The sequence below is a fragment of the Heptranchias perlo genome, chromosome 5 (assembly GCF_035084215.1).
Source record: "Heptranchias perlo isolate sHepPer1 chromosome 5, sHepPer1.hap1, whole genome shotgun sequence".
Lineage (NCBI taxonomy): Eukaryota > Metazoa > Chordata > Chondrichthyes > Hexanchiformes > Hexanchidae > Heptranchias > Heptranchias perlo.
The window spans coordinates 111,056,830-111,071,815 of record NC_090329.1 but is presented as its reverse complement, the minus strand read 5'-3'; the positions used below and the strand labels follow the sequence as shown (position 1 = coordinate 111,071,815).

General features: G+C 43.6%; 1 protein-coding gene across 2 annotated transcripts in view; it reads right to left on the bottom strand.

The window, feature by feature from the left end:
* Positions 1–912: 912 nt before the first annotated feature.
* Positions 913–14,986, bottom strand: part of afg1lb (AFG1 like ATPase b) — a 156,641-nt gene continuing 142,567 nt past the window's right edge. The window contains exons 11-12 of one of the 2 annotated variants that reach the window (XM_067984993.1): positions 6,200–6,340; positions 913–1,608 (exon numbers count right to left, since the gene is read on the bottom strand). In XM_067984993.1, the coding sequence (XP_067841094.1) occupies positions 1,480–1,608; positions 6,200–6,340 (270 nt within the window). In that variant the 3' untranslated portion in view covers positions 913–1,479. The remainder of the gene's footprint in view (positions 1,609–6,199; positions 6,341–14,986) is intronic. The other variant, XM_067984994.1, reaches the window with a different exon arrangement.

Here is a 14,986-nt window from a genome sequence, read left to right as displayed (position 1 = left end):
GAAATTTGAGAAAACCAACAACAACTTGCATTTCTCCAGCGCCTTTAACGTAGTAAAACGTCCCAAGGTGTTTCACAGGAGCGTTATCAAACAAAATTTGACACCAAGCCACATATGAGCAGCAAGATTTTCTACGGCATTACTCAATGCAACTCTTGAATTGATCACCTTCATCTGCAAATTGTGGTAATAAAGGAGCAGGATTGGTCCCACAGGTCAGTTTGGTTCTCTCCTTTCTTCTTTCCACTAAGATAGAGCACTCACTTGGGACACAACACTCCATCGAGGAATTGGTTATATTCAGTCAAAGAAGGCCTAGAAATTCAGCCGCGCAGCGCCCATTTTTCAGGCGCTATACGGCCTCCTAAGCCTTTAATATGGCACGCAGGAATCGTACATTTATTAAGAGCTGTAAGTGCGTCGCCTGCCATATTGGTAAAGGTCAAAAAATTGGCGTGCAGTGTTCATGCATTAAACAGGCATTAAGCTCTGCAAATAAGGGGCCTGATGTCTGTTTAAGAACCCCAATGACAGATTGGTTTGGCTTGAGGCAGCCGGTGGCGGCTACAGCATCCTTTCCGACCCGATTGCGCCCATCATCCCTTACCTGAGGGCTGCCTGCTGGTGTCGCAGAGGCACAATCTTCAATCCTGCATCGCCTGCGAGCTGCCTGTTACTGTCCGCAGCTCACCGGCTCAATGGCAATGAGGCCCGAGGTCCACTATCTGGGTGCGCTGTGGGCCTCACCATTTAGGTGCAGAGGTTGGTCCCTGCGCCCCCAAAAATGGGCATGCCCGAATTTCTAGGCCTTTGAATGTCAAACTGGCATTCAAAGATGTGACCTATGAGGGTTGAACTATTAATTTACCTTGACCCCCACCAAAAAGGAAAAAAATAAACGTTCCTTGAAGATCAGTGTTAAATAAATTTTATTCTTGGAGTTTAAATACACAAATATTGATGTAGAACTTTTCCTGAGGACATTAAATTGATGGAGTACAGCCCACAATGAGGCAGATTGTGCATATTCTGTGGAAGGAGTGGGCTTGATGGAGCAAATTACTTTTTCTTGTTCCGTGAATTCTTATAGTTTTTTTGGGAGCAGCTTAGGTGAGGGGCCAATCTTTATAATATGGGACAACACCAAGATTAAGAAGTCCAGGACAAAACACAAGATAAATCAAGTAGTAGTGGTTAGATGATACCAAGCTTGGGTTACCCATAGGTTACCATAATGTCAATACCATCGGAAACTGGCTATTAAATTAAAAACAAAAGTCAACTGCACAGGAGTTTGGGCCCAGCAAATCTTTGAATAAGTTGTATGGAAGAAGGTCAATGGTCCTACGAACAAAGTGCTTACAAATGGAGTATGAGTATAATCTGTCACGTTCACCTCAGTTCTTACGTTAAACTAAAATTTGATCTGTTGCTCAGTGTTTTACAGATTTACAATTAAATTTGCCGTTCACTCAGCAGTCACTTCTTCCTCCGGTCTCCTTCATTCCAGTACTGTTCAGTTTGCATTTCTGTTAGTCGTGAGATGGTACGCTGAAATGCAAATATTTCTTCTGCTCCAGAAAAAATTGAAAGGTCTTCCACCTTAGTCTGTGGGAAAACAAAAACAAAAGGGGGGTAACAGAATCTAACAGACAGCAATTTTCATGCCATGGAGATAGTGCCCACCTAAGCATAAAATGCAGTTAGACAGTTGCAGTACTGATTACCATTCCACAGTAGTGAATTTAACTAGTTGGTAACATGCTAATGCCAATGGATTAACAGCAGCAATTAAGACAATGTTGGCCTGGACATTAGGAGAACTCTCCACTCCTCTTTGAATAATGTCTTCAGATCTTTAACATTCACCTGAACAGGCACGTGGGACCTCAATTTAATGTTTCTTCATTTTGGACGCTCATTTACCGAATGGATACATATGTAATGTTTACTTGGAGGACATAATAGCACTTTCACAACTGACACCAGGCAGGACACCTGACATGAGCACTGAAATTTTTGTCAGGACCTCCATGAGAAGAGAGTGCTAAATCCAACTGAATATTCCAGAAAGAGTTACAGTTCCATCTAGGAGATTGGACAAACACCAACATAGAATCATAGAAAGGTTACAGCACGGAAGGAGGCCATTCAGCCCACCGAGTCCTTGCTGGCTCTATGCAAGAGCAATCCAGCTAGTCCCACTCCCCTGCCCTATCCCCATAGAATTATAGAATTATTTCTACGTCATCAGTGTTTGCAAAACTGTGATGGGGAGAAGGCAGAAAGGAGGAAGCACTGAAGATGCAAGTGCAAAGAATAAATGTACAAATAGAAATTTTTTTTTTAAGATATAAGTAAATACAATCGAGATAGCTTGATGAATGAAAAAGTTGATGAGGTAATTTATTGTTATATTCGTTCTTAGGATATAGGTGGCCCTGGCAAAGCCGCATTTTTATTGTCCATCCTCAGTTGCCTTGAGGTGGTGGTGGTGTTCCCACAATGGTGTTAGGTAATGAATTCCAAAATTTGGACCCCGCGATGATGAAGGAACAGCGATATATGTCCGAGTTAGGATGACGCAGGACTTAGAGTCATAGAGTTATAGAGTCATAGAGTTATACAGCACGGATAGAGGCCCTTCGGCCCATCGTGTCCGCGCCGGCCATCAGCCCTGTCTACTCTAATCCCATATTCCAGCATTTGGTCCGTAGCCTTGTATGCTATGGCATTTCAAGTGCTCATCCAAATGCTTCTTGAATGTTGTGAGGGTTCCTGCCTCCACAACCCTTTCAGGCAGTGAGTTCCAGACTCCAACCACCCTCTGGGTGAAAAAGTTCTTTCTCAAATCCCCTCTAAACCTCCCGCCTTTTACCTTGAATCTATGTCCCCTTGTTATAGAACCCTCAACGAAGGGAAAAAGCTCCTTAGTATCCATCCTATCTGTGCCCCTCATAATTTTGTACACCTCAATCATGTCCCCCCTCAGCCTCCTCTGCTCCAAGAAAAACAAACCCAATCTTCCCAGTCTCTCTTCATAGCTGAAGCGCTCCAGCCCTGGTAACATCCTGGTGAATCTCCTCTGCACCCTCTCCAAAGCGATCACATCCTTCCTGTAGTGTGGCGACCAGAACTGCACACAGTACTCCAGCTGTGGCCTAACCAGTGTTTTATACAGCTCCATCATAACCTCCTTGCTCTTATATTCTATGCCTCGGCTAATAAAGGCAAGTACTTGAAGATGAATTTGCAGATGAAGGTGCTCCAGTGATCTTGCTGCTCTTGATCTTGGCGATAGTAGGAAGTGCAGTTGAAGTAAGCTTGATGAGTTTCTGCAGTGCATCCTGTAGACTGTTCATACTGCAGCCACAGTGTGCCAGTGCTGGAAGGTATGAATACCGAGTCCAATGGCAGGGCACTGATTACGTGGATTGCTCTGTCCTGGATGGTGTTGAGCTTCTGGAGTGTTGTTGCAGCTGCATCCATCCAGATGAGTGGTGAGTGTTCTCTCACACCCCTGACTTGAACCTTATGATGATGGAGAGGCTCTGAGGAGCCAGGTGAACCACTCTTCACAGAATACTCAGCCTCTGCCCTACTTGGAGCCATATCTTTATTATGACTGGTCCAGTCAAACTTCTGGGCAAAGGTGACCCCCAGGACTATGATGGTGGGGGACAGTACAATGGTGGTGCCACTGCGAGAGGTGGTTGCACCTTTTCTTGATGGAGATGGTGATTATCTGGCATTTATGTGGTAGAAATGTTAGCTGCTATTTGTCAGCCCAAGCCTAGATGCTGACAAGGTCCTGATGAAGATTACATGGACTGATCCATTGAAGGAATTGTGAATGGAGTTGAACACTAGAAATGTCAGCAAATAGTCCCACTCCTTATCTTATGATGGAGGGTAGATCATTGATGAAGGAGCTGAAGAAGGTTGGGCTGAGCGTGTTTCCCTCAGGAACTTCTGGGGCTGCAATGATCGCTCTCCAACAACCATGACCATCTTCTTTTATGTCAGGTATGACTCCAGACACTGGAGGGTTTTTCCTTGACCGCCACTGGCCCCCCCATGCATGGCACATGCTACAGTCAGTCGTAAACAAATTTTACAAAGGGGCCTGAGACAGGCGTTTGGCCCGCAATTTGCATAAGCAATGAACCCAACACCAGTTTCAGGCGGGCGTCCTAGACGATTACAGGCCACCCTAACCAATTTGGCGTGAGGCGCAATTCCAGTATATACGTCGATAAACAGACACTGTGCAATCAAATTTCTAGGACATTGTATTATTCTGCTGCTGAAGTGTGTGTCTCTTTAAGGCTACAAAGTCTATTACATGTTTATATTAAGTAAATACTAGGCAAGTTCAAACAACGTCAATCAAGTTATAGAAACTTGTAAGGAAATGTCTGTCATCCAAAGTTATGATGGACTGAAAGTGAGTGCAGAGATCTTTTTTTTAAAAAATATATATCGATAGATAGATCATACTAGGTTAAAAAAAGCTCCTGCATATACCATAAATAACAAATCTATGATATGCAGCAAGTAGTTGTAATATTTTGGCTGCAAAGGGCTACCACGTTTGGCAATTATCCTGGTGAATTTTAATGTTGGATATTGCAGCATGATTTAAAATAATGAAAAAACAAATTTTAAAAAAATAACATGAATCAATATTCAAAGTGCAGTGTGACATGACAGCTGCCATTCTCTATTTAGTGAGTAATCCAGTTATGATTAATGAGTGGATTTTTACAAATCAATAAAACTCTGTGGAGCAGTAATGCAGCACGGTGTCCTACCGAGTAATAAAACGCAGCTTTGCTGCAGGGTGTGGTCCTGACCTGATCTGTGCTGCGCTGTGTGAAGGGGATAGACAACAATGGAGGCCAGTGTACCTGCCCACCATGTCACCTGAGCAGTGGTGCATGGAGACCCTGGAGGGGGAAAAACCCACCAGTTACAACCTGCCAACCCGCCAACCTAACATTGACGTGTTTATTCCTACTCTCTGTTTTCAGTCCGTTAACCGATCCTCTATCCATGCTAATATATTACCCCCAATCCCATGAGCCCTAATCTTGTTTAACAACTTCTTGTGTGGCACCTTATCAAATGCCTTTTGAAAATCCAAATATACGACATCCACTGGTTCCCCCTTATCTACCCTGCTGGTTACACCCTCAAAAAATTCTAATAGATTTGTCAAACACAGTTTCTCTTTCATAAAACTGTGTTGACTTTGCCTAATCATATTATGATTTTCTAAGTGACCTGTTACTACATTCTTAATAGCATTTTCCCTACTACCGATGTCAGGCTAACTGGCATTCTCTCTCCCTCCTTTCTTGAATAGCGGGGTAATATTTGCTACCTTCCAATCCACTGGGACCATTCTAGAATCTAGGGAATTCTGGAAGATCAAAACCAATGCATCCACTTTCTCTGCAGCCACCACTTTTAAAACCCTAGGATGTAGGCCATCAGGTCCAGGGGATTTGTCGGCTTTTAGTCCCATTAATTTGTTTAGTACTTTTTCTTTACTAATCTTAATTACTTTAAGTTCCTCACCCTCATTGGACTCTTGGTTCCCCATTATTTCTGGTATGTTTTTTGTGTCTTGTACTGTGAAGACAGATACAAAATATTTGTTTAACATGTCTGTCATTTCTTCATTCCCCATTATAAGTTCTCCTGTCTCTGCCTCTAAGGGACCCACGTTTACTTTCGCTAATCTCTTCCTTTTTACATACTTGTAGAAGCTCTTACAATCTGTTTTCATATTTCTTGCTAGTTTACTCTCATATTCAATTTTCTCCCTCTTTATCAATTTCGTGGTCATCCTTTGCTGGTTTCTAAAACCCTCCTAATCATCAGGCTTACTACTCTTTTTGGTAACATTGTAAGCCTCTTCTTTTAATCTAATACTATCCTTCAATTCTTTAGTTAGCCACAGTTGGATCATTTTTCCCGTGGAGTTTTTATTCCCATGGGAATGTATATTTGTTAAGAATTATGAATTATTTCTTTAAATGTTCGCTATTGATTCGCTACCGTCACATCTTTTAATCTAATTTCCCAAACTTTACTTCAAAACAAAATCTTCAACATGGCTTTAGGAACAAAGATCTCGTTAATTATGATGTTTCACCAAAGGAGTTTCCAGTGTGACCTAATTAAATCCAACCTTGTGATCGTAAAAGGCATCGATAAGGGTGATGAAACGTCGTGCTTGTGTCTTCTTTGCCAAAGTCAGTATTGGTATGTTCCGGATAAATACCGTGTCAAAATATTTAGACATTTCCAGGTAGTCACTTGCTCCAAGGGGCTGCAATTTAGAAACAGATCCATGTTATAGTATGGACTTTCATTCTGATGCTTGTATGTCAGAGCTTTAATTTGATGCTTTTATTTTTGGCATTATCCCCACTACATGAACAGTTCTTTCTTTTTTTAAATTCTTCTATGCCAAAAAAGTGAGGAATCGAACACTATGGTACCCACCATCTGCCTGGTACTATACAAGTGTCTTGATACTTTTGGCTTAAACCTGCAGAATGGGCATGTAATTGGCAAATTATTTTCAATATAGATAAGTGTGAGGCATAACATTTTGGTAGGAAGAATAAGGGGGGGGGGTCACATACTGCTTGGATAAGAAGAGTCTAAATACGGTAGAGGAGCAGAGAGATTTGGGGGTACAGATACACAAATCACTAAGAGTAGTGACACAGGTTAATAAGGCCATAAATTAGCAAACTAAGCACTGGGATTCATTTCTAGAGGGATAGAATTGAAAAGCAGAGATGTTATGTTAAACTTGTACAGAATACTGGTTAGACCACACTTGGAGTACTGTGAACAGTTCTGGTCTACATATTATAGAAAAGAGAAGATTAAGGAGTGATCTGATAGAAATCTTTAAGATTATGAAAGGCTTTGTTAGGGTAGAAGTAGAGATGTTGCTTCCACTTCCACGATGGGATGGACCAGAACTAGGGGCCATAAATATAAGACAATCACTAATAAATCCAATTCAGAAGAAACTTCTTTATCCAGAGAGTGGTCAACAAGTGGAACTCGCTACCACAAGGAGTAGCTGAGGCGACCAGCATAGATGCATTTAAGGGCAAACATTTTTTTTATTCATTCATGGGATGTGGGCATCGCTGGCGAGGCCGGCATTTATTGCCCATCCCTAATTGCCCTCGAGAAGATGGTGGTGAGCCACCTTCTTGAACCGCTGCAGTCCATGTGGTGAAGGTTCTCCCACAGTGTAGTTAGGCAGGGAGCTCCAGTATTTTGACCCAGCGACGATGAAGGAACGGCGATATATTTCCAAGTCGGGATGGTGTGTGGCTTGGAGGGGAATGTGCAGGTGGTGTTGTTCCCATATGCCTGCTGCCCTTGTCCTTCTAGGTGGTAGAGGTCGCAGGTTTGGGAGGCGCTGTTGAAGAAGCCCTGGCGAGTTGCTGCAGTGCATCCTGTGGATGGCACACACTGCAGCCACAGTGCGCCGGTGGTGGAGGGAGTGAATGTTTTAGGTGATGGATGGGATGCCAATCAAGCGGACTGCTTTGTCCGGGATGGTGTCGAACTTCTTGAGTGTTGTTGGAGCTGCACTCGTCCAGGTAAGTGGAGAATATTCCATCACATTCCTGACTTAGGAACATAGGAACAGGAGTAGGCTATTCAGCCCCTCGAGCCTGCTCCGCATTTGATAAGATCATGGCTGATCTGTGATCTAACTCCATATCCCTGCCTTTGGCCCATATCCCTTAATACCTTTGATTGCCAAAAAGCTATCTATCTCGCATTTAAATTTAGCAATTGAGCTAGCATTGATTGCCGTTTGCAGAAGAGAGTTCCAAACTTCTACCAGCTTTTGTGTGCAGAAATGTTTTCTAACCTCACTCCTGAAAGGTCTGGCTCTAATCTTTAGACTGTGCCCCCTACTCCTAGAATCCCCAACCAGCAGAAATAGTTTCTCTCTATCCACCCTATCTGTTCCCCTTAATATCTTATAAACTTCGATCAGATCACCCCTTAACCATCTAAACTCTAGAGAATACAACCCCAATTTGTGTAATCTCTCCTCGTAACTTAACCCTTGAAGTCTAGGTATCATTTTAGTAAACCTACGCTGCACTCCCTCCAAGGCCAATATGTCCTTCCGAAGGTGCGGTGCCCAGAACTGCTCACAGTACTCCAGGTGCGGTCTAACCAGTGTTTTGTATCGCTGCAGCATAACTTCTGCCCCCTTGTACTCTGGTCCTCTAGATATAAAGGCCAGCATTCCATTAGCCTTTTTGATTATTTTCTGCACCTGTTCATGACACTTCAATGATCTATGTACCTGAATGCCTAAGTCCCTTTGGACATCCACTGTTTTTAACTTTTTGCCATTTAAAAAGTACCCTGTTCTATCCTTTTTTGATCCAAAGTGGATGACCTCACATTTGCCTACATTGAATTCCATTTGCCACAGTTTTGCCCATTCACCTAATCTATCAATATCCCTTTGTAATTTTATGTTTTCATCTACGCTGCTTACAATGCCACCAATCTTTGTGTTCATCGGCAAACTTAGATATGAGACTTTCTATGCCTTCATCTAAGTCGTTGATAAATATTGTGAATAATTCAGGCTTCAAGACAGATCCCTGTGGGACTCCACTAGTCACATCCTGCCAATGTGAGTACCTACCCATTATCCCTACTCTCTGTCGCCTTTCGCTCAGCTAACTTCCTAACCAAGTCCGTACTTTCCCCTCGATTCCATGGGCTTCTATCTTAGCTATCGGTCTCTTATGTGGGACCATATCAAATGCCTTCTGCAAGTCCAGACTTGTGCCTTGTTTAGATTGTTTAAAAAGGGAAAAAAGTATTGACTGAGTAATTACAGGCCAGTCAGCCTTACCTCGGTGGTGGCCAAATTATTGAAAACAATTCTGAGGGACGGTATAAATCATCATTTATAAAGGCAGGGATCAATCAAGGACAGTCAGCATGGATTTGTTAAGGGAAAGTCTTGTCTGATCAACTTGATTGAATTTTTTGAGGAGGTAATAAGGAAGGTGGATGAGGGTAGCTCGTTTGATATAGTCTACATGGATTTTAGCAAGGCTTTTGACAAGGTCCCATGTGGCAGACAGGTCAGAAAAGTAAAAGCCCATGGGATCCAAGGGAAAGTGGCTAGTTGGATCCAAAATTGGCTCAGTGGCAGGAAGCAAAGGGTAACGGTCGACGGATGTTTTTGTGACTGGAAGGCTGTCTCCAGTGGGGTTCCACAGGGTTCAGTACTAGGTCCCTTGCTTTTTGTGGTGTATATTGATGATTTAGACCTAAACGTAAGAGGCATGATTAAGAAGTTTACAGATGATACAAAAATTGGTCATATGGTTGATAGTGAGAAGGAAAGCTGTAGACTGCAGGAAGATATCAATGGACTGGTCAGGTGGGCAGAAAAGTGGCAAATGGAATATAATCCAGAATTGTGTGAGGTAATGCATTTGGGGGGGACAAACAAGGCAAGAGAGTACACAATAAATGGGTGGATACTGAGAGATGTAGAGGAACAGGGGGACCTTGGAGTGCATGTCCACAGATCCCTGAAGATAGCAGGACAGGTAGATAAGGTGGTTAAAAAGGCATACGGGATACTTTCCTTTATTAGCCAAGGCATAGACTATAAGAGCAGGGAGGTTATGCTAGAACTGTGTAAAACACTAGTCAGGCCACAGCTACAGTACAGCTTACAGTTCTGGTAACCAGTGTGGGTACAGAGGAGATTTACAAGAACAGAAGAGACTGAGGGGAGATTTAATTGAGGTGCATAAAATTATGAGGGGCTGAGGTAGAGTGGATAAGGAAGACCTATTTCCCTTCGCAGAGGGGTCAGTGACCAGGGGGCATAGATTTAAAGTAATTGGTAGAATCATAAAATCATAGAACGGTTACAACACGGAAGGAGGCCATTCGGCCCATCGAGTCCATGCCGGCTCTATGCAAGAGCAATCCAGCTGGTCCCACTCCCACTCCCTTTCCCCGTAGCCCTGCAAATTTTTTCCTTTTAAGTACTTATGCAGGTCCCTTTTGAAGGCCATGATTGAATCTGCCTCCACCATCCCCTTGGGCAGTGCATTCCAGATCCTAATCACTCACTGTGTTAAAACATTTTTCCTCATGTCATCTTTGATTCTTTTGCCAATTACCTTAAATCTATGTCCTCTGGTCCTTGACCCTTCTGCCAATGGGAACAGTTTCTCTCTATCTACTCTGTCTAGGCCATTCATGATTTTAAATACCTCTATCAAATCTCATCGCAACCATCTCTGTTCCAAGGAGAATAACCCCAGCTTCTCTAGCCTATCCACGTAACTGAAGTCCTTCATCCCTGGAATCGTTCTAGTAAGTCTCTTCTGCACACTCTCTAAGGCCTTCACATCTTTCCTGAAGTGCGGTGCCGAGAACTAGACACAATACACCAGTTGTGGCCGAACTAGTGTTTTATAAAGGTTCACCATGACTTCCATACTTTTGTACTCTATGCCTCTATTTGTAAAGCCCAGGATCCCGTATGCTTTTTTAACCGTTTTCTCAACCTGCCCTGCCACCTTCAGTGATTTGTGCACATATAAGAACATAAGAACATAAGAAATTGGAGCAGGAGTAGGCCAATCGGCCCCTCGAGCCTGCTCCGCCATTCAATAAGATCATGGCTGATCTGATCCCAACCACAAATCTAAAGAACACAAGAAGTCGGAGCAGGACCCGGCCACATAGCCCCTGGGCCCTCTCCGCCACCCACAGGGCATTGACCGATCCGAACTCAGCTTCATGTCCAATTTCCTGCCCGCTCCCCATAACCCCTAATTCCCTTTACTTCTAGGAAACTGTCTATTTCTGTTTTAAATTTATCTAATGATGTAGCTTCCACAGCTTCCTGGGGCAGCAAATTCCACAGACCTACCACCCTCTGAGTGAAGAAGTTTCTCCTCATCTCAGTTTTGAAAGAGCAGCCCCTTATTCTAAGATTATGCCCCCTAGTTCTAGTTTCACCCATCTTTGGGAACATCCTTACTGCATCCACCCGATCAAGACCCTTCACAATCTTATATGTTTCAATAAGATCGCCTCTCATTCTTCTGAACTCCAATGAGTAGAGTCCCAATCTACTCAACCTCTCCTCATATGTCCGCCCCCTCATCCCCGGGATTAACCGAGTGAACCTTCTTTGTACTGCCTCGAGAGCAAGTATGTCTTTTCTTAAGTATGGAGACCAAAACTGTATGCAGTATTCCAGGTGCGGTCTCACCAATACCCTATATAACTGCAGCAATACCTCCTTGTTTTTATATTCTATCCCCCGAGCAATAAAAGCCAACATTCCGTTGGCTTTCTTGATCACCTGCTGCACCTGCATACCAACTTTTTGATTTTCTTGCACTAGGACCCCCAGATCCCTTTGTACTGCAGTACTTTCCAGTCTCTCGCCATTAAGAAAATAACTTGCTCTCTGATTTTTCCTGCCAAAGTGCATAACCTCACATTTTCCAATATTATATTGCATCTGCCAAATCTCCGCCCACTCACCCAGCCTGTCTATATCCCCTTGCAGGTTTTTTATGTCCTCCTCACTCTCTACTTTCCCTCCCATCTTTGTATCATCTGCAAATTTTGATATGTTGCACTCGGTCCCCTCCTCCAAATCGTTAATATAGATTGTAAAGAGTTGGGGACCCAGCACCGACCCCTGTGGAACACCACTGGTTACTGGTTGCCAGTCCGAAAATGAACCATTTATCCCAACTCTCTGCTTCCTGTTCGATAACCAATCCTCCACCCATGCCAGAATATTACCCCCAATCCCGTGATTTTTTATCTTAAGTAATAATCTTTTATGTGGCACCTTGTCGAATGCCTTCTGGAAGTCTAAATACACTATGTCCACTGGTTCCCCTTTATCCACCCTATACGTTATATCCTCGAAGAACTCAAGCAAATTTGTCAGACATGACTTCCCCTTCATAAAGCCATGCTGACTTTGTCCTATTAAATTATGCTTATCTAAATGTTCCGTTACTGTCTCCTTAATAATAGACTCCAAAATTTTACCCACCACAGATGTTAAGCTAACTGGCCTATAATTTCCAGCCTTCTGCCTACTACCCTTTTTAAATAACGGTGTTACATTAGCAGTTTTCCAATCTGCCGGGACCTCTCCTGAGTCCAGGGAATTTTGGAAAACTATCACCAAAGCATCCACAATCCCTACTGCCACTTCCCTCAAGACCCTAGGATGGAAGCCATCAGGTCCAGGGGATTTATCCGCCTTGAGTGCCATTATTTTACTGAGTACCATCTCCTGAGTGATTTTAATCGTATTTAGCTCCTCCCCCCCGAGAGTCCCCTGTTTGTCCAGTGTTGGGATATTCTTAGTGTCCTCTACTGTAAAGACTGAAACAAAATATTTGTTCAGCATTTTTGCCATCTCCATGTTTCCCACCATTAATTTCCCGGTCTCATCCTCTAAGGGACCTATGTTTGCCTTAGCCACCCTTTTTCTTTTTATATAACTATAGAAACTCTTGCTATCTGTTTTTATATTTTTTGCTAATTTCTTTTCATAATCTAACTTCCCTTTCTTAATCAATCCTTTAGTTACTTTTTGCTGTCTTTTGAAGAATTCCCAATCTTCTATCCTCCCACTAAGTTTGGCTACCTTATATGTCCTTGTTTTTAGTCGGATACTATCCTTGATTTCTTTACTTAGCCACGGATGGCTGTCATTTCTTTTACACCCTTTTTTCCTCAGTGGAATATATTTATTTTGAAAGTTGTAAAATAACTCCCTAAATGAACACCACTGCTCATGTACCGTCTTACCCTTTAATCTATTTTCCCAGTCCACTTTAATCAATTCCGCTCTCATACCATCATAGTCTCCTTTATTCAAGCTCAGTACGCTTGTTTGAGAATCAACCTTCTCACCCCCAGATCTCTCTGAACCCCTTTTATAGTTGTGCCCTCGAGTTTATATTGCCTCTCCTCGTTCTTCTGACCAAAATGTATCACTTAGCATTTTTCGGCGTTAAATTTCATCCGCCATGTGTCCGCCCATGCCACCAGCCTGTCTATATCCTCTTGAAGTCTATCACTATCCTTCTCACTGTTGACTCCCCTTCCAAGTTTTGTGTCATCTGCAAATTCTGAAATTGTGCTCTGTACACCCAAGTCCAAGTGATTAATATATATCAAGAAAAGCAGTGGTCCCAGCACCAACCCCTGGGGAACACCACTGTACACCTCCCTCCAGTCCAAAAAACAACCGTTCACCACTACTCTCTGTTTCCTGTCACTTAGCCAATTCTGTATCCATGTTCCTACTGCCCTCTTTATTCCATGGGCCGCAATCTTGATGATAAGCCTACCATGCAGCACTTTATCAAACGCCGTTTCAAAGTCCATTTCCACTACGTCACCTGCATTGCCCTCATCCACCCTTTCTGTTACCTCATCAAAAAACTATCAGGTTGGTTAAACACGATTTGCCTTTAACAAATCTGTGCTGGCTTTCCCTAATCAATCCACACTCATCCAAGCGACTGTTACTTCTGTCCTGGATTGTTGATTCTAAAAGTTTCCCCGCCACTGAGGTTAAACTGGCTGGCCTGTAGTTGCCGGGTTTATTCTTACACCCATTTTTTGAACAAGGTGTAACATTTGCAATTCTCCAGTCCTCTGGCACCACCCCGTATCTACGGATGTTTGTAAGATTATGGCCAGTACCTCCGCAATTTCCACCATTCGCAACCCCTCAGATAGATGCCAGTACTGTAGTTGCATTAGAACAGCTTGGCTAGGGGCGCGGCTAGTTCTGGAGCACAAGTCCTCAGCACTACAGCTGAGATGTTGTCGGGGCCCATAGCCAAAATTGAAACAGTCTGTGCCTGCATGCAGCAAGACCTGGATAACATCCAGGCTTGGGCTGATAAGTGGCAAGTAACATTCACGCCAGACAAGTGCCATCTCCAACAAGAGCAAGTCTAACTACCTCCCCTTGACGTTCAACGGCATTACCGTCGCCGAATCCCCCACCATCACACGAGAGGACACCACCCACCAGGTGCATGGTTCATGCTCCTGTGACTCGGCCAACGTTGTCTACCTCATACGTTGCAGGAAAGGATGCCCCGGAGCATGGTACATTGGCGAGACCATGCAGACGCTGAGACAATGGATGAACCGACACCGCGCAACAATCGCCAGACAGGAGGGTTCCCTCCCAGTCGGGGAACACTTCAGCAGTCAAGGACATTCAGCCACCGACCTTCGGGTGAGCGGACTCCAAGGCGGCCTTCGAGACACACGACAACGCAAAATCGTCGAGCAGAAATTGATAGCCAAGTTCCGCACCCATGAGGACGGCCTCAACCGGGATCTTGGGTTCATGTCACGCTACACGTAACCCCACCAGTGAACAAAAGTTATCTGTTTTTAATATAACGGGTCATTTGCTGTCTTTCTCTTCCTTCCGGATGTTTCTATGTTTCTGCCTCTCTCTCTCTGTGTTTTTTTGGTTGTTTGTATATTCGGTGGCCCTGTAGGTAACACCTCTCTGTCTGAACACTTTGATTGATTGCCTTGGCAACGGGCAGTTGGAAAGACTATCTGTAATCACCAGGTATTGATCTGTGATTTATAAATGCGAAAGGTTCGAGGATTTCATTTCCACATTCACCTGAGGAAGGAGGAAGCCTCCGAAAGCTTGTGATTTTCAAATAAAATTGTTGGACTATACCTTGGTGTTGTAAAATTGGTGACAATTGTCAACCCCAGTCCATCACCGGCATCTCCACATCATGGCTACCATCGACACGCCTCATTGAACCAGGGTTGATCCCCTGGCTTGTTGGTAATGGTTGAGTGAAGGATATGCCGGGCCATGAGGTTACAGATTGTGCTGGAATAC